Source organism: Rhynchophorus ferrugineus, unplaced genomic scaffold (assembly GCF_030347505.1).
Source record: "Rhynchophorus ferrugineus isolate W39M unplaced genomic scaffold, kcgeb_rfMv2 rfM3, whole genome shotgun sequence".
NCBI lineage: Eukaryota > Metazoa > Arthropoda > Insecta > Coleoptera > Curculionidae > Rhynchophorus > Rhynchophorus ferrugineus.
The window spans coordinates 43,751,709-43,772,764 of NW_027472582.1; the positions used below are offsets into that span (position 1 = coordinate 43,751,709).

The following is a 21,056-nucleotide window of genomic DNA, read 5'->3' on the forward strand; positions in this document are numbered from 1 at the left end:
CTGCATATACTCTTTAAATCGGTTAAACTAATACTTGAAATTACGTTTTCTACTTTACCCTGCCTTAGATACAATAAAATAACAATACAAAAAAATTTTAAAAAATTACTTTTTTAATTGGATTTTTGTAACAAGTGATTAATTGAGGGTCTCTTGTATATTTTTTATTTATAATCTATTGGTATCATTAAAACTACAAAAAAATTATACAAACAGTTTGAAATAGTTAAAAAATAATATAATTAATTTTAATGTTTTTTACTAGCTACTGCTTGGTGGTAATCACTTCTTTTGCAATGCTCGTCTGGTGAGTTCTATGTTTAATGTTTTCTATTAGATTCATGTCTGGTGAATTATCTAGCGAAGGCAAAACAGATCTGCAGTTTTTACCAACCAGTGTTTATCTGGATTGGATCTACTGTTCAACGTGGTGATAAGTATTAAGGAGAGACAACAATCTTGAAAAATTAATAACTCAATTTATGGTTTTCTCTTATTTTAACGCCGATTCCGTCCTCAGACCTGATGAATGTCTTCTTCGAACGGAGATTCTGCTTTTGTGAGTAAAATTACCCGTTTTATTCAATTATTGTTGACTTATTCTTGACAGTTTCTTGATGGATTATTTATTATTGTTTCTCGACGCTGATTTTTGTTCTGCTCTTGATTGTTCTTTTTATGTTCTTCATTTTGCACTCTGAATGCGTCGCGTTTTATCACTGAAACTCGTGTCTCAGGTTCTTGGTGGTGGCTGAGAAGGCTGATTCAATTCCCCTTGTGATGTGTACCTTTTTTTGCAGTCCGATTCGTTTAGATTTTTGAGGAGTGAAATACTCTTCCAGCTAGTAGGTCCCTCTCACGCGGTTTTATCACGTACTATATGGATTTTTAGAATGCTCGGATATTCAACGGTAATGTAGGATCTTCCATCAGGTCTAACTTCTTATATGCTTTGTTTAACCCTTGCATTTTGATTTGATATGCATAAGCCATGAGTTTTGCGTTTCGTTCGGTGCCTTTCCTGCTTAGGCCTGGCTTCATTAGACATTTGACACGATACGATATTTTATATTTGAAAAAATAGTTAGTGAATTCCCGGTACAAGAATCGCAGTTCAGTGTATAAGGCCACATTTGCAGTCACCTTCAAACCATTCCATGCGATAGAAATTTGAATAGGAAAGACAATCTGGTAGACGAAGGTACATGCAATACTCAAAAAATAATTCTGTTACAACTATAAACTGTCTAGTCGAGACAACGACCACGTCCATCCCTGTGCTTGTTTCTTTTAGAATGAGGTGTTACATCACACGATTTTTACGTTACTGACTATGGACTAACATACACTGCGTATTTAAGTGCTTGTGTTAAGATTAAATGGCACAACAACTGAGAGGTTTAAAATAGAAGAAAATATAAGGGTTTTTACCTATTTTGTAATAGATTAAAGCCTGTGTCGATTATTATCATATGCTGAACTGCTGCTGACTGCTGAAAAGTAATTATATTTGCATCATACTTAGTTAATGTGGTATTAAAATATAATACTTGTTAATCTAATTGATTATGTTATGTGTAACTAGAAGATTTAAACTAAATATTAAACATTCTTATATTACATATTTATGTTCATTTTTGTAATCAATTCAGCGTTCTGCTTCCTAATAAAAACAATGTTAACGCAAATCTAACAACTATCAATATGATTTTATCACATATTCATATTATCTTGTACGAAAAACTGTAAAGAAATACGATTTTAATAGTTTAATATATATTTTAAGAAATAATAAAAGTATACTGTCAAGAACGTTAAAATTATTAAAACTAACACGTGGCTTGAAATATCAATTGCGGTTTCAGAGAATTTTCGGGTAGTCGTTTTTGAACGGGTTTGGTGAATTAAGCTTCTTAGACAGAACTCAAGATGTATTCTTTTTTGTATTTTTGAATTCTTGTAACTCTTATCGAAGATAAATCATAATTTTTTACCAACTAGAGAAAGATGAAGTCTATGAAACATAAAAAAAAATCTTTCAAAATCTTTAAAATCTATTGTTTTTAAAAGTTAAAAATTTTAAAACATTTCTTAAACATTTAGACTTTGACTCTAAAAAAAATACATTTAAATATTTTCAAAATACAAAAAAAAAACTATTTTTTAAAAATATTTCCTCCATAAAAAGATCAAAATAAAATGTGCTCTAAAAACGCCTAAGAAGTATTAGCACCAGTTTATAGGGATACAAAGGAAACTTTGTGCACTCCAAAGCCGTAAAGCAGTAGACTCAAATTATTATTATTATTATTATTATTTTGTACTAAATAAATACAAATCCTAAAAACTGTGAAAGAAACTTTTCACAATGAAAAATATCATTTTCCAGCATCAAGCTTATTTAACCCCCACTTTTCTGGCACTCAGACCTCAAAATATTATATATTGTTGGATCGTCAGAATTAAATTTGACAGAATTTTCATAACTACTTTTCCAATAAAGATACATTTAGCTTCTTATCTTAATGTGTTAAAGGATCTAAAGTTTGTATTCAAGGCAAAATATCGAATTTGTACCCATTAAGACACTTCAGTCTTTATTTAATATACTTTTATTTAAATATGTAAGAATAAACGTTATAACTTTTCAAAAAGGATAGACGAATGTTGAAATTGAAATGGAACTATGTGTCAGGTATTAAAGAAAATATTTTTTATTTGGATCATATTCATAATGTAACATCGTTCAAATGTTTACTGTGACTTCTCACGATGGAACTGAACCGAGTGGCCCAATTTTCAATAACTACCGCATAGGTTAAGTAGCATTCGCCACTCTAAAAATGTCTCTCTCTCTCTCTCTCTCTCTAAATCTGCAATAGACAATTTTTTGTAAATGCTTTACAAACGGTGTAAGTTAGCGCCATTCCGCATACTTCATCTGGTTTCTCCATTCTTCCAAAAATACAACTCATAGCTAATGCTGTTTTTTGCCGGTAAAGTTTTTGTAATTTGCTTATCCTGATCAACTGTAAATATATATCTTATGATATGTAAATCTTAACATATATTCTGTAAATTTTATGTAAATTTCTGTTTAATTTTCAACAACTGATTGGACAATTTAATAAAATATTGCATTAGCGTATTTCCTATACTTCAAAACGAAATAGATGAAGATGACCTAGTTTTAGGTAGATGATGGCCTGGTAGATGATGCAAGACTTGGTCAAAAGCCTTAGTGATACCTAGAATATTAAATCTTGTAACGCTAAGAAGTCCTTATGGCTTTCACATGTAATTGCTTAATGCAAGCTGAAGTCTTGGACATGAATCCCAAAAAGACAAGGATTATTTCACGGATTTTTTTTAAATTTATTTATTGCATTGTTCGTTCTCGAGTAACCTACAACTTGTTTTTACAATAACTTAAATCTAGGTAAATATTCGAGGAGGATCCATTGGTCCTATCTTAGTCTCTGGTGTAATAATGTATTAACACTGTTGTTTTCCTATTAAATGTACCTTACTACACTACACAGGATGGCATAATTTGACTATTTTGATCCTGTGTCCTGTTCTGGTGTTATCCAGAAGTTGTATTAGTTCGATATTGGCTTTACAATTCTCTTGATTTACTGAGCGACAGTCGGTATCTGAAGGTCTCGGTGTAAGTAATCAGACCTGTAGTCTCTGGGAACACTTACAATATCTCTCAGGACTTTGTTATGGATATAAATATAGTAGATGAGCAAAATCATTTAAACTGTATTTCATACTGCACATTTCATCATATATATTCTTGTTATGTAATCCTTACCAGTGATACTTATTCCTTTATCATTGTTAACTAATGTTAATGCATATATGTTATAAATACAGCGTTACGGCCCTGACTATCGCGGGTATGTGGAAGGCCCATCTGTTTTAAATCTACCTAAATCTTGACCAGTGAGATGTGTTTAGTCTATTTTCTAATGGTTAAAAACACTGAATATCGTGTTTTATCGCCGTTCAACAAGCCGTCTCTTCTTTCTTTTTTAACCGACTTTGAAAAAGGAGAAGGTTCTATGTTCGGCAGTATATATTTTTTAATGTATGTTCGCCGATTTCGCCGTTGATTGTGGGCCGATTTTCAAAATTCTTTTTTTATTCGAAAGAACGCACTTCCGAGGTGGTTCCATTGGAGCCAAGTCAGGATCTGTTGGGAGGATAGGAGGGAAATCGAGGGAAAAGCTCAAATCTCAAAGGCACGTACAAAGTTTTCACATATTTTTTATCTAAAATAATCAGATATTTGGGTATAATTGTCTTGCTGAGCTGATGTGACGAAAAATCGGAAGTCGTTCAGTGCAAAAGCCGATCAGTTTGCTTTCTAAGCACTAACTATAGCATATAAGACCTCGTAGAAATATTGCAGATAACTGGTTCTATAGTGTATTGGTTAAAGCGTTTAGCTCCCAAACAGAGGTCGCGGGTTCGATTCCCAACGGGAACAATAAGTTTTTGTTGTTCTAGTTTAGTTAGAACATTTGTTAAATCACCTAGGTTAGGTAGCGGACCTCGGTGCCTGAAGCCTTCCTTATTTTCAATAATTGTTTCTTTATTCCTATTTATGCTCATACGGGCTTTACTGGGCCTACCCATTGCAATACTTAATAAAATAACTGCATAATTTAGTGAGTATATACACTAAAAACACTAAAAATAAAATATTTTTAACAAAAAAATTGAACCTACTTGAAAAAATAAATAGAACTCTCTAAAAATAATAATATAATTTTGTGACATTTACAAAAAAAATAAATTACTAACAAAACAAATCTAAATTAATATAACAGTTTGGGTTCGGCACATACTAACTTCAAAGTGATCAGTGAGTAGTAGTAAAAATAATATTGTAAATAGGTATTTAGGTAGGTATGAAGCTAAATTTTTTGTATATAGTAGAATATAAAATACGTGTAGTAGATAGGTTAAATAAGGTTTTTGTTTATTTGTATTTAGTTATTACAACGATTATTATGTACATATTTTAGTTTAAAATGTTCTTTTGTGTTAAAAAGATTATTTTTTTAACTTTTAGTGAGTTCCTTATTTATTTTTTGTTAAAAATATTTTTATAAAGCATTTTTGAATAATTTTCTCTATTTCAAACTCTTTTCCATTTTATAACCTATATCCATGTATTTTTTGTTACTTTCAGTTTTGTTACTATTTTAACATTCCAAATTCACATTTTGTTTATTGTCATTATAAATCCCAAGTGAAAACATCTGTAAATAAACACGCATTTCTTTCATATTTCTTGGGCTCTTCAGCCATTTGTTTGCATGAAATCAAAATGGTTTTATCAACCTTTTACGCTCATATATTCTTCATATTGAAGTTATACAGAATATTAATAACTCAAATGCATTATGAAGCCTTCTACGAAATAAATGCTGTGAAGTAAACATATAGGTATGTCAAAAAACAACACAATAGAAATAATATTATTATTACTAAAGTGTTGTAAAGTGTGATACAATACATACGTATTTTCATCAAATTATTTTCCCATCAAGAAAGAATATTTAATGTCAATATGAATTTTTTGATGTTTCTGGAATATTTCTCTAATATTGATAAGATAGTAACAACTAATACTGGTATAATAAAGCCGTAAAATGTTTTACGATTGATGTCAAAATATGAATTATTGAATAAAATATATAGGCTATTAATACTATAAATAAAATTGATCCTTACGGCAATAAATTAATTGCACATAAAGTATTTAAAAATGGCCGTCTTATTTAACTAACAGCTCTATAAAATGTTCTCAGAAATCTAATTAATATGTTAACATGTTTTAATACTAGCATTTAGACATATATTCCTCCTGTATATATCGATTTTTTTTTTCAAATCGAAAAGATATTAAAAGTGATATTTTTACAACAAACCTACATATTTTCAAGGCAAATTTTGGTCATTTGAGGAGTATTTTTTCATCGTTACATGTGACTACGTTAAACTAAATGGAAATTAGAAACCAGCACAGGATTTATGTCTCTGCTTGTTGCAGTTTGATTTTGTTGACCTCCGCATTAACAAATTTACTTTCAAAATATTTGCAGTTGTTTGTCACGTATTTACCGAGTGCTTAGATTTCTTAATTTTGTCTAAATATCTACCGTCTGCATTTAGTATATTATGCTTGTTTATATAATAATAAAATACATTACATTTTGCAGGCAAATACAGTGTTTCACAAAAAAATACAAACCTCAAGGTATTTTTCCTCAAGGCTTTTTCAGTTTTAATGACTTTTTAATATTTAATATGTGATATGTCATATTTTAACAACATATTATGATGATTTCATCTGTTGAATATAAATGCTGATTCATTTAAGTCTGAACATACAAATTTTATTTGCTATTACTGTCGTTTATATATTATTAAAGTAAAGATTTTAACCTAACAGCATACAATCAGAATTAATGCAGATAAGCGCTTAATCGATAGCCTCGCTGCATTGGTTTTATAACTAATAGGCTAGATGAATGTAATAAAGAATCAGAAAATTTTAAAAGAAAAATATACTATAGAGAGATTATAAAGATACAACTTAAAATTATAAAATTATATAACTATAAATATTAGCTATATAAATTATAAAAATTAAATTAAAAGTGGGATCACTAAAATTTTACCAGAAATAAAAACACAAAATATCAGAATATTTCATTTTAAGTCAAAGACATATCAGAGGCGCTACGAAACATTAATGTCCCTTACCGTTTCATAACCATAATTTCCCCAATCCAACTTTTGAAGTTTTTAATGATTTTTAAAAGAATAGTTTTGGGCAACCAACGGAAAGAAAAGATGAATGAAAAAACTGGGGCTTATCCAGGCAAATAACCTAAATTTGCCCACAATCGATTCGTCGATAATGACTACTCTGTAACCGTACATGAAATAATAATTTTAAAAAGAATACCGGAGCTTTGATGGAATTGAAGTGAGGGATTATTCCAGACACACTAACCATGAAACGTGGTAGAATATTAAAGAACATTAAGTAAAAATACGATCATTATAACACTTGGCAAGAAAATTAATAAGTGCAAGTAATAACTCTAAAGAGTAGCCATTAATAGTACAATTGCCACTTGGGAAATGTGATAATAGTATTATTGAAATCAAGTGCTCTACATTTGCAAAGACAAAGCAAAATTGTTTCCATGGCAAACCTACTGAAAAATGTTATGATGATAATTTGAAGATACAGATGCAAATGTATTTGACGCAGCTACCAAAATATGCATGTTACATAGTTAACCAAAATTATTAGGGATACCCAATAAACAAAACGAATGAGGCCTAACCTCAAATGTGATTTACCTCGATATTACGTTAATTACAGATTAGATATATTTAAAGATACTTAAAATAGTAAATAATTGCATTAGCTTACATTAGATATTATTGCTGTGAATAAATTACCGATATTCAAACTATACTGGCTAGTTCCGGCCTTGCAATATTTTTCTGCCTTGGAACGAAAATACACAACTTGTTTAGGATTTTTAGCGATTTGAAATTACATTAGGGGCCCTGACACCATCTATACACGATAGAATATCTAATTATAAAAAATTATTAAAATAATGCGTAAATAAGATCTGTACCCATAAAAACCGTCCAGTGTGACCAAAACAACACTTTTTCCAGAAATATCTTTTATTCCGGGTAATGTAAATATGAATTATCAAAAGTGGTTTTTCTAAGATAGCCATCTATCATATTCACTAAACCGAATTGACTCTGAAAATTCGTCTATTTAAAAGTCTCACTAATAAGTTTACACAAATTAATGTAAACAAAATATTAGGTGGTTTTTATCAATGTAAATCTTTAATAATTGCAATGCAATGTAAACATTAATATTTCAATTTATTTTAACAAGTATTTCCGAAATAATAATCAATGTATATCATCGTTGTTAAACCCTCGTTGTTATTTAGCTTAAACTAAATTATATACTTGCACTATTTATCTGAATTACTAGCTATAATTTATTGTATTATTATTTAGCTGATCCATTAATATTTCTTATTATTAATTATTAATGTACTATAAGAGAACTTCTATTGTATTAGTAAATATTTATCAGATACTACATGTAGACTTGCAAATAAATATTCTCTTGATATTGAAAATAGTTTCCCCTAATAATATTAATAACAGGCTTCGTTGGCGCAGTGGTTAAGGCGACAGGATGGTTGCGATAGTGGCAAGTTCGAATCCCGCTGGAGCATCAGTAATCAGGCTGGGTAACACCGGATGTCTTCTAGGATGGTTTCTATCACTGGCCAGTCGGTAGGCTTAATGCCGAGGGCCGTGGTTCGGAGCCCACGTTAAAGTATAGGTCCAGTCTAGATGAACCCTCGTTGGTAAAAAGGAAACTTTAAAATATATTATCATAAATAATTTCTAATTTGTATTTTACCTTGTTAATCTGTAACCGATTTTGACTTTTACCAATTAACAGACAGCCTAATATGTTTTGCCATAACATATTTATTATAATAATATATACTATTCCAAATAATTTTTTTTATTATTAACTAGATAAAACTTATTAGAGTATAATGCAATAGATACACAAGCTATGTAAAAAATTCTATAACTAATATAATAACAAAATGTATATTTCATATATGAACGAAACAATTATTAACATTTTACTTCTATTACATTTATACAATTTTACAACTGAGTACTTTAAAGGGGTGTTGTCCTACGTAATTATTAACTTACAATAATAATTATATGTTGAAATATAAAAATATGTACCAGCAAACTATATAATTTGAAATATAATCACACATCAAAAATTACAATTATTAAACTATAACGAATACTACTGAAATGTGTAAAGTAATTTCATAGCTCAGAATTCTAAAAAGCACAAATTATGATCTATATACTTTTTTGCATAAATAATATATAATATGAAGGTTTTATGCTATGTATCACATGTTGGAAATAACGCTGCTAATTTTTAAAACCTGATAGTAACTAACACCGCTCGGTTTAATTTTTGTCAATGATTACCATTTAAATGGAATAATTGTATTTTATAGAATACCTATGTTTAAGAAAATTACTTCAAATATAATCTACGATCACTCTACGATATCTATACATAATATATATTACATGACCAACTGTGGGCATCTATATTGAAGTTATACAGAATATTTTGACAACTCAATTGTATTCGGCCTCCCACCAAATGGATACTACAATGCCTTTTAAGTGACAATAAACACATACGTGTCTCAACATACAACACAATGGGGTACTATAATAGAATACTTATTATTACTGAGACCATACATAAATAGATAAAGCAATTTTATATTCGATATATTTTTGTAAATATATAAACAGCAAATAATTACAAATTTAACGTCATCCTATGCAAATATAACGGAATTAAAAAAATTACTTGTATGGCTTAATCTCAATTATATTATACAGAACGACACGTTTTGTTTCATAGTTACACATTAATTTATTGGAGTAGCAACAATGTTGTAAGAAATTTCGCATGTCAAGCAACATTAAAAAATAGTACAATACGTTCGATAAAATTTAAAGCAATTTTTCCTTATCTACATGAACGTTATAAAAAATATATAAATGTATTTATAACAATTAGTTATGTATAATTTTTTAAATTGTCATAATTAAAAATGATATTGTAAATAAGCCTAATTCAGATCATGTTTTGCTATTACTATATGATATCACAAGTTTACAAATTCGAGTTAAAAATAACTTTTGGCTCCGAGCAGGTGAGAACGATTCTTAATGTTTGATGCTGTGAACTCAGATATTTAATCTGTGGGTCAAGATTGGTTTTCGCTTTCGAGTTCGCACATGGCGGCAGCACTACGTTCTTATAATAGCTGTTAGCTTATGACGTTACATTGAACATCATTTAAAACTTGTTTTTGTGCTGTAATTGTGCGTCGGAACGTATGAAAATACAGAGACAACATTACAAAGTCGATTCGAAATGTTTTTGTTACGTTTGTGGATGTTATATTGTCGGTAAATATGAAAAAATCATGACAAATCTACTAAAAGATGCATATTTGAAATACTTGTACGTAGTACGTGCATGTGTACTAAAATTGTTTTGTAACGCGTGCAGAACAAAGTCTGTACAATAAAAAATCATGTATATGATTGCTACTTTTTTTTGCTCGATGAATGCGTGGATATAAATGCAAAATAGTACAGTATAAATGTACTTACGTATCATAAATGTCGAAGCCAATTCCACATATGGACAATGATCCATTGCCAATTTGTCCAGGTGCAAATCCAAAAAATGCTTTAAGAACTTCATCTTCATCGCCGTCGAGCAATGAATGCGATTTCATTATGGAGCTAAAACATTTGATTTCTTAAGGAATATATGTCGGGGCCAAGATGATTCCGAGGATTTTAAGAAGGAGGCATGATGAGTGATTACTATTAGACCTTAATATGTGAAACAGGTCCCAAACAGTGTTAAAGACTCAGTTCAACCTCTGTTCATTTATGATTTATAATTTTTAATTCAATAAATAGCCATTAATGGTCAAAATTATATAAATAATAAAAAATAATATATATTTTGAAAACTACAACTAATTTTAAAAGACAGACTGCTGATTTTTATTCAATCCATCAATTTATCTTATAAACAGCTTTTGGTAACACAAGTTCAAAACTGTGTATACTTATGTAATTAACATTTTTCATGAAAATGTAATTTTTTCAAAAATTACTCTCTTATTGATCGCTTAATTTTCTGTTTCAGGTCCTCCTCGGTAAGCCGATAACATAATGATGCAGGGCAACCGAGGTGGACGATTCATAACCAAGGTAGTCAGTCTGGGAATCGTATGGGCCTTGGTTATCTACACGGCATTACAATTTCGTTCCATTAAGTTAGATGTACCTATGCCACATCTAAACAGCAGATACTTACTACAAAAAAGGTAAGTATTATAATCATATAATAAACTAATCCTGATAAGTAATCGAATATTTATCGATAACTCAATTTAAGAAAGGGCGTTGGAGTTATTTTTAATTTAATTAGTTATTGCTGATTAATTTTTATATATTGTTACATAAATTTATGTTTTAACTGTAATTTTTATATGAATTATATTTTATATAAACAAAACTGATTAAAAAAATATATACCATAGGTTAACGAGCCCTCAATTATAACTTAACTACTGTCTACCATAACACAATCTTAAATAATGGTTGTTTTATTTTTAGACTGGATACATTAACTCGCCATGATTCGACAACTGAAACCATAGATTTGGAACCGTCGGTTGACAAAAGCCCATCCTTAACAGAAGATAATCTAATACAAGATATTCAAAATAGGGTTCCCAATTTACCCATTGCATATTGGAATAAGAACAAAAATAAACCAATGGGTTTAAACAATACTTGTGCGAGGTAAATATGATTTTATTACTTGCATTTTATTCAGTTTTGTTTTAAAATATGATGGAATTTACAGAATATGTTATTATTAAATTCAAGGTATTGGCTGTACGAATTAATATTTAGATCTATTTGGTTATATCGAATCCAACTATGGGATACTTCTAACAAGTATAACGTAGTCATCAATCAACAGTAAATCTAAAATAAAAGATTGCGTGTCATTGTTTGTGCTTTTTTTTTGTTCTGGCCTAAAACCAGACGATGGAATGCATGGCGCATCCTGGTCGCGGAGACTTGCCCTGGAGTGACAAGTTGGACCGGGTTATGTGGGTCTGCCTTTAGGCTTACCAATACACTAAACGAAAACGGCCCCACAGTTGACCCCTGTGGATCGCTACTGCTACTGCATTAAATTTGGGGATGTGGCACCTGCCCATCGGACAGCCGTTATTGGGCAGGAGGACCTGGCGATTCTATTGATTCACGAACTTGATTTAACACACGACTGGATACTGTCGTATGGGGGCAAAAATTATGACTGCAACGACGGATGAGGTTGTTTCATCCTGGAAAAAAAAGGAGGGGGAGTTAGCGGTGACGCGGTTCTAGCTCCAAGCATATCAACCAGCTCGCGAACAAGCGCGTTTTCAAAAGTACTTGAGCTGAGTTGTTGTTTGTGGAATGATAGAGATATGAAGTGCTTGGTTTCTGGAGTGTCAGTTTCCCTATGACTTTGATTATTTCTGATGCACCATGGAGCCTCTAAGATTCTCCTGAGGAGCTTATTTTGGAAAACTTGAAGCCGTTTCACCTGGTTAGATGTAACAAACTTGAAGTAGACATTAGTTCCGTAGAGGAATACGGACCGAATTAACATCTTGTAAAATAAGCATTTTGATGGAGAAGGGAAGTCTGCTAGAAGGGCAAATCAGAGAAGATAGCAGGTTTGCTATCCCCGAACCTTTCTGGATTTGGGAATGCCAACCGAACCGTCGGTCCAAGTGGAGACCTAGGTACGTGACGTTATCCAGCCACAGAATTATTGCGGTGTCGATCTTGCCAGTTGCGAGACGCGTAGTGCGTAACGCTTGTTATGGAAAATGATGGCCTGGGTTTTCAGGGGGTTGATTTGCAACCTCCAGAATTTGAACCACTTGACCGTATGATCGAGCTGCTTCTGTAAACGTTCATGAATTGTAACTTCGAACCTGGCGGCCGTGAAGAAAGTGTCGTCAGCGTAAAACGCGACGTCACTGTCCTCTTTTCTTGGCAGATCCGAAATAAAGAGGTTAAATAAGGCTGGGGCCAGCGGGGAACCTTGAGGTACGCCAGCATCGATTTGTTTTCGGCTTGTGTTTTCCTGATCTAGACCTGGAAAGATCTGTACGATAGATAGAACTTGATGAGAGTGGTTAGGTCTTCTGGGAGGCCTAATCGCACGCATTTTGCGATCAAACCGTCGTGCTAGACCTTGTCTAAGGCTTTGGTTAGGTCCAGAAGGACTGTTCCAAGCTTTTTACGTTGGTCAAGAGCGTGATGGATGTGTGCAGCCAGTCGGGTAGCTCGATGGAGTGGTGAGCACGAAAGCCAAATTGTTCATCAGGAGTGATGTTATTTTCCTTTGTGAAAGAACTGAGAGCGTAGAATATTGCCCTCTCGGCAAGCTTCGAAATGACACTGAGAAAGCTGATCCTGTATTCAGATGGAGATGATTTTGCTCCTTTCTTGGGAATAACCGCTATATGTGCGTGTTTCCAAGACGTCGGGAAATGTTGCAGCCTCATGATGAAGTTAATGATGTCTGCCAGTTCCGCGAACTGCTTATGCAGGAGCTTTTTTAACTGGGTAACTGGACTTTGGACACGAAATGGTTAAGAAGAAAGGCTGGGGTTATTGGTTTTTTGATGCAGTTGGATTCATTGATGACAGTGTCGTTGTCTTTAGCTTTAGTGTTCTCTGCGGGTGGGAGGCATTTCATCTGAGCCTCGTAGTTCTCTACGAGGAGCTCGACTTTTTCTTGGTCAGTTTCTTGGTCGAAATTTCCTGTAACCGCTGACTTCAGAGGGGGGATGACATTGTGCGGGCCATCCAGTCTTTGGTCCGCGAGAAATGAGTTCCATTTCATCGCTTACCAGGTCAAGACGGCCTTCCTTACCCCTTTGCATGCTCTGTTCACCTTTATCCACGGTTGGAGTTGTGATGAAATTTCGACTATCGCAGATTTGTGAGCAGACTGAATATCACAAGTTAGCTTGAGTACGGCTTCCTCGAACTGTTCTGGAGTTTTAATTTTCGGAATTGGATCTGATTCCAGGAGGAAAGATCGGTAGCTTTTCCAGTCGGTCTTTTTCCTGAATCTTGGGAGTGGGACTTGAGTGGTGGCGCAGTTTCCGAATATGAGAAGGACCGAACGATTATCAGAGTCTAGTTCGTCAAGGACTCGAACTTCGGAAGTGCTATTTACGTCTTGAAGAATAAAGAAATCAAGGACTCTTGCTTCGCCTTGAGAAGCTGTGATAGGGTGATGGGTGGGTTCATCTGGCAGGGCAAGACCGTAGCCCAGACTCTGGACTGAATTCGCTCTGGAACACCCCCAGGTGGGGTGGTGGACGTTGAAATCGCCACCTATTATTTTTGGAAATTTTCTTTCGACAAGTGTTCGGTATTCAGTATAGTTGAATGCAGAAGATTTCCTATACAGGGATGTAATCACGAAGGGGCGTTCTTGGATATCGATTTTAATGGAGGTTGTTTCGAAGTTGTTTGCTGATAACGACCGTTAGGAGCTCGTGTTTGACTCCTTTTCTGATGGGTTCTATCGTTTCTGTAAAGAAAAAGTATTCGAAAGAGAGACGATGCGATGGGTTTCAGGAAAGTTTCCTGGATGAGAGCGATGTCGACGTCATAGAATGTTATGACGTCTTCCAATTCTGTTTGCTTTCCGCGTAATCCGTTTGCATTCCAGTCATTGTTTATGGTCGATATTCCTTTAGAACCCATAAGGAGTATACGTGTTTGTGTTAAGTACTTTGAAAGAGTGTTTGTGCTAATTACCCCAAAAAAGTTATGGTGCACTCCTATCAGCTGAATAATACTGTGATAGTATCAGAACATGATAGTAAGATGCGTAGACTAAAACGTTTAACACCATCCGATATAATTAATAGACATATATAAGTTATAATACTTAAATTTAGAGGACATAAACTATTAATTTACTTGAAAATATTATTATATTTAACGGAAAGAAGAGGCGACTTGTTAAACAATGATACAAAGCGACACTGAGGATTCATATTTATTAGAAAAAGGACCTCTCCGTGTCACTCGTGCACCATTCAGATAGTGCTTTCACAAATGGTCAGATAGTCAGGGCCGTATTATATAACAGCTCCCTCCTAAAGAAATGGCCGCAGAAATATACGTGGTCGTTATTCTTCTGGTCTTCCAAATTTTGACGACTCCAAGTCGACTAAGGAACTGATTGCTCTGAATTGCAAGGTTCTGTCCAAATTCCAGTAAACTATATCAATTCACAGCAACTTCAGTCCACCTTTGGTGACGTTACACCTTGAACTGTGATGCATGTCCCGGGAATCCACGGACTAGTAGTGTTTTTCAAGACTTGAATGTTTCTTACTTAGAATAGTTTGTGACTAGAGATTGTTGACCTTTTGTGACCTTACAACCTTAGCTGCGATACTTTTGCCCGAACATACAACAATTTAAATACACCAAGAAACGTTTCGAGTAACTACGGAACGATTGCCAATCCAACGTCAACCTACCTTCTTTTCTTTATAATCAATTTGATTCCGATTAATTAAATGTATTCAAAATAGAGAGAACAGCCTATGATCTCCTTGAAATCCTACCAGTTGCGCTAGTTACAATATGTAAAAAAGTTTAGAAAAAAGCTATTAATTTACGGGAAAATATTATTTTACTCAACGAAAAGAAGAGGCGACTTGTTGAACGGCGATATCAAGTGTGACTGAGGGTTCTTATCTATTAAAGAACAGACCCTTCCGTTTCACTGGTTCACCATTCAGGTAGTTTTTACACAGATGGCCGGATAGTCAGGACCGTATTATATAACATATATAATTTAGAATAATATATTTATACAAGGAATCACTTAATGGAGTGATTTTCTACATGTATTATAACAGTTATCATAATAAATACTTAATGCCATGGCATTAAGCAGATCGTTGAACCATTAAGGGTAACAAATTTAACGAAGTAAAATAAATTTGAACACAATGTTTATCTTTCATAAATGAACAAAATACAATCACCGCTTCACACTAACTACCGGAAGTCTGATAAGCAGACATATTTTAGGTTTAAATAATGTACAATTACTGTGTTAAAGAAACTGCATATATTATTTTATAATGTTAAATACCATAATTGTAGATTATAACTATAATAATTTTATTGTCTTCAGTACTTTATACGCAATGGGCAATAAGTATTTCCTATGATAACACAAATGCAGAATTTTGAACCTAAGCAAACAAAAACTGTTAATTGAGCCTTCAAAATTTATTTTATTTACAGTTATTTATTGAATTAAAAAGTATAAATCAGAAATAAACAGAGGTCAACCTGAGTCTTTTATACTGCTCGGGATCTGCTCTGATTTCACTCATTAGGGCTCAACAGTCTCTTATCGCTCATCATTGCCCAAGTTTTGTGGATTAAAATCAAGAGAAAGACATTCGACCTCCAATCTTATAATTTTTAATGTTTTGAATAAGACGTTGAAACGATGTCCATCTGCTGCTTCATCAGGCGTTAAACATTTTGTAAACTTTGCCGCAGCCATTAGTTTTCTAACACAAGGTCTAAGAAATATTACTTCTTTTATTTTTACTTATAACACATATGTTTTGGAAACAACTTGGTTAAATACTGAAAAGCCAATTCTTCGCGGTAGGGCGCTTTGACAAATTTCTTCCCACGAATTTGTTCAACAAGTTCGAAGTAATATTTAATTGAACGTCACCAGCTGAAAGCCGTTCTAGACAGACAGATTAAGAATCTCAATTCATGTCATCAAATAACGTTAACCATTCCTTCTAAAGAGTCCTGAAGTTCTTCTAGTCCACTGGGGTGCACAAGCACTCAGAAATTTTTAAAACTAACACTTTAAATTATACTCATTGTGGGTTCTAGAAGGATATCACACTGCATCACTTTATTAAAGATAGTACGGAACATCGACTGTAGCAGTAAATACTTTAATTGGATGTGTTGAAAGATGACTATATTAGATACCAATATACATGTTGTTTAAGGATTACTGCGATTTATGTCAAACAAGCCAATACATTTGATTTATTTTATGTCTAAATTGTTTTCGTTAAGTATGTGCTATGTGCCAAGTTAGGCGTCGATCTAGACGCATACCAAGAATTTAGTGTTGGTGATGAATGATGGGCATGCTCTCAGATGCAAGGTCAAAGTTACATGAGCAAATTTTCTTTCATTAGCTTTAATACGTCAAATGTTCAACGACGGTTACATTTTGCACATCTTAAGTGTCTGAAATTGTTTTCATGCTATTATTGGGTCGTCTTGAGATACTAAGACTGCCGTGTCCTATGCGGTGTTGCCACAGTAGCAATTTTTGTGGTTGGTAGTTCAGCAGAAATGCATTATAACGTTGGACCCAGAACAATATTTTGTGAAACTCGAGAAAGAAAGAAACTTTATCCTTTGCTTCAAAATAGGCCTCAGTTTCAGCGATCACCTCTTCATTCGACGAAAATTTCTTCCCAGCGAGCAATTTTTTTGAGATCTGAGAAAAAGAAATAGTCGCTGGGGGCCAGATCTGGAAAATATGGTCAATGAGGAAGCAATTCGAAGCCCAATTCATGGATATTTGCCATCGTTTTCGAAGCAGCACTTCATTTTCCAAAGTAGTCAATGAAAATTATTCCATGCGCATCCCAAATATATAGACGTCATAACCTTGCCAGCCAACTGTTGCGTTTTCCCACGCTTTGGAGCGGGTTCATCGTGTGCAGTTCACTCGAATGCCTATCGATTGGACTTAGGAGTAAAATGATGGAGCCATGTTTCATCCATTGTTACATATCGACGCAAGAACCCGGGTTTATTACGCTTGATCATCTTCAAACACTGCTCCGAATCATCAACTCGTCGTTGTTTTTGGTCAAAAGTGAGCGCGCGCGGCACCCACTTTACACAGAGCTTCCTCATACGCAAATATTCGTGAATGATATGATGTACACGTTCAGTTAATATCTTCAGAGGTTCTGCTATTTCATTAAATTTCAATTTATGGTTATTCAAAATCATTTTGTGGATTTTTGTGGAACAACCTCTTTTGGGCGTCCACAGCGTTCACCGTCTTCGGTGCTCATTTCACCACGTCTAAACTTAGCATACCAATCCTTGATGATTGATTTTCCTTCCGGGGCCAATGTCCGGAAACTTGGCATCAAGCCAAGTTTTTGCTTCAACTGTATTGTTTCGCTTCAAAAAGCAATATTTTATCAACACACGAAATTCCTTTTTATCCATTTTTTTTTAACTAACGATCCGACAGCTGTCAAACTTATAAGCGCATCTTTTGAGGGTTGAAGGATAACTAAAAAAACATATGGATTTAATTCTAGTAGCGCCATCTAAACCCTTTGCAATTTGCTGGGTAATCGCCATTGCAATGGATACATTAAACCTTATTGATATATTCTATAGCCTCTTCGGCATTTTCTACCTTATGGTTATCTGTGGTTTCGTCATTTTGTTTTTCTTTTTACAAAATTGCTTTTTCTTCTGTAAATCTGGTATTTTTTCTCGAATAGTTAAAACCAACTTGTCCAAAGTATTACACCAATGTGTTTATTGTTTTTTAGTGTGTATAATTAATGTGTGTATATGTATGTGTGTATATGTATGTTATGTGTGTAGTGTATGTATGTATGTGTTATAATGTGTTAATGTGTTATATAGTGTTTAACGATATTCTACTAAATGAAAAACACTGCTATATTTCTTGTTAAGTACATTACACTGCACTACATAAAATGAAATGGCTTAATTTGATTCTCTTTAAGTCAGCATTGTGCTTTAGTATCATCCAAGGGTTGGGATTTTCTTGGTTTCCTGATTAATTATGTAGGTAGCAGCGTAAGTATTCATTGCTATAGTACGGTACGGTACACATTTGTTATGCCATATAAGCTTCAACTGATGTTTGCTGTGCATCCGTTCTTTGATTCGTGTTATTATTCATATTTTTTGTTTATTGATTATTCATATTAATTCATAATTTAAACCAAGTTTTCATTCAACTTTTATTGTTTTCCGAACTTCTCTTACAGTTCATAATATTTTACTTGTACTATTTTGTTGCACTAACCATCGGCTCCGATCACATCTTCACTTTATAACTTTTACACAAGGTTTTAACACTATTGTGTGATTGAGACAAATTTTACTCTTATCGTTTCAACGAAATGAAACGCAAAATTCTTTTATTTCACATTCAAAGGTGTTAAAAATACACTGACGCGTCAACTTTAAATTACCTGTAAGACATGAAACATACTTTTATGTAGTTTGACCAGCGATATCTATTAGTGAAAATGGGAAATATCAATTTAAACAAGTGTTAAACAACCTGACTTAACTATTAAATTCGATGCATCTCACATTTCACTACCTAAATTAGTAGTTATCATTATTAGCTTATTTAGAACGTATACAGACGCTAATCACTTAACGGTCAAAATTTGATTTTTGACATTCATTACTTTTGTTGTTTGATTTGAAGAAATTTACTTTTGAAGTCCAACCAAATATTTTTAGAAAATTATAATTATGCTGCTCTTTCACATCACAATTATCGATTTTGGTTTCAACAATTTAAAAGTGGTAATCTTGATGTGAATGACAAAAACGGCCAGAAGGAGTAAAAGAGACAGTTAAATGCAAGATTTTAAGTAAAAAGTAATTGGACGAAAACATAGTTCAGAATATCAGACAGCTTTCCAAACTTTTATATACGATGAAGATGATTCACAAGAAGGTACTGGCATTCGGCATCCCTAGAGTGTAGATCGAGAAATAGCGAATAACAGATTTAAAGTCATCTTACACAAAGCTGACCAACAGATCGAGAGCAAGCAAGGAATTTCCGCCGCATCCAATATACCTATCAAACCTAGCGCTGTCGGATTATCAATTGTTCAGGTCGATTCAGCATGGCTTAACGGAAGTGCAAAAATGAATCGATGATTGAGCCGCTACCAAACCAATATCTTCCTTTCAACACAATATATGTTGCCTCAATATATATTGTGCCAATTTTCCCCATAAATGCCTTTTTAAAGTAAAAAATCATGAAATTACATGCAACCTCCTAGTATATATTGTTATCATTTGCAATATTATATTATTTGGATTAAATAGAGTATATTATTATTTTTAATCTCGTTTTTTAATTATTTACAGGTTTCCCAGTATATTCGACATAGAATTTAACAATAACTACTGGCAAACATTGCATACATCTAATGGAACATTTCACTTATACGGCGCGTATTTGGACAAAAGAAAAAATAATAAGCTGGGCCCAACTGTTCGTATTCTGGGCATGATTGACAGAATAGAACCTACTATTGTAACCCATTGTCAGTTTTGGTTCGACGGAAAGAAAGATCCAGTTATAACCAAAAGCTTTGAGTACAAATACATATGGTAAGTTATTCATAAAAATAATATGATATTGACGTTAAAATATATTCAAACAAACGTGTTATTATCTTTAATTCCGGTTTGGTTGGCGCAGTGGTAAAGGCGACAGAACGGTCCATCTACTGTTGCGATAATCGCGGGTTCGAATCCTGCTGGGGCATGGTAATAAATTTATGTTTGTGATTGTCCTAGGAAAGAGTGTAAAATCCGATAAGGAAAATGATCCCAATGACGCCAGTAACCAAGCTGGGTAAGACCGGAAGTCTTCTGGGATGATTTCAAAATTGGTCACTCGCCAGTCGGTAGGCTTATGTTGAGGGCCGTGGTTGAGAGCCCACGTTAAACTCTAGGCCTAGTCCAGATAAACCCTCCTTGGTAAAAAGAAGACTGTAAAATGTTTTTAAAAAAATATTTAACTTACACATATCAAGAAACCTAGTAAGAAAAATTATAATATTTCACTAATATTATTATAATAATTGATTACTATATGTTATAATAATTGTTTAGGGTAAATGATGTGGCTCGGTGAATGGAGGTAAAACGAAATGAAACAGTGATGTTTACATTATGTGAACGTTATTTATTAGCTATATAAAAATATGTGAAAAATACAATTAAATAAAACGGATGGCAGCGGTGTTACCGGTAGACGAGGCGTGGGCAGTCGATGGTGGCACGTCTAAACCAAACGATGGTTGAGCACAGAATGAATGGAAATACCCTTCAATAACATCCCAGATAAACGTCTCGGGTTTGCCAGCTATTCGTTATCGGGTTCTAGTTGGCGCTGC

At 33.3% G+C, this 21,056-nt stretch overlaps 1 protein-coding gene across 1 annotated transcript in view; it reads left to right on the forward strand.

Annotated features, from left to right (window-relative positions):
- The window catches only part of LOC143193320 (uncharacterized), a 38,650-nt gene that overhangs the window by 11,440 nt on the left and 6,154 nt on the right, over window positions 1-21,056 (forward strand). Inside the window, exons 2-4 of the mRNA XM_076399475.1 lie at window positions 10,874-11,054; window positions 11,347-11,535; window positions 20,020-20,265. Coding sequence (XP_076255590.1) covers window positions 10,900-11,054; window positions 11,347-11,535; window positions 20,020-20,265 — 590 coding nt within the window. The 5' untranslated portion in view covers window positions 10,874-10,899. The remainder of the gene's footprint in view (window positions 1-10,873; window positions 11,055-11,346; window positions 11,536-20,019; window positions 20,266-21,056) is intronic.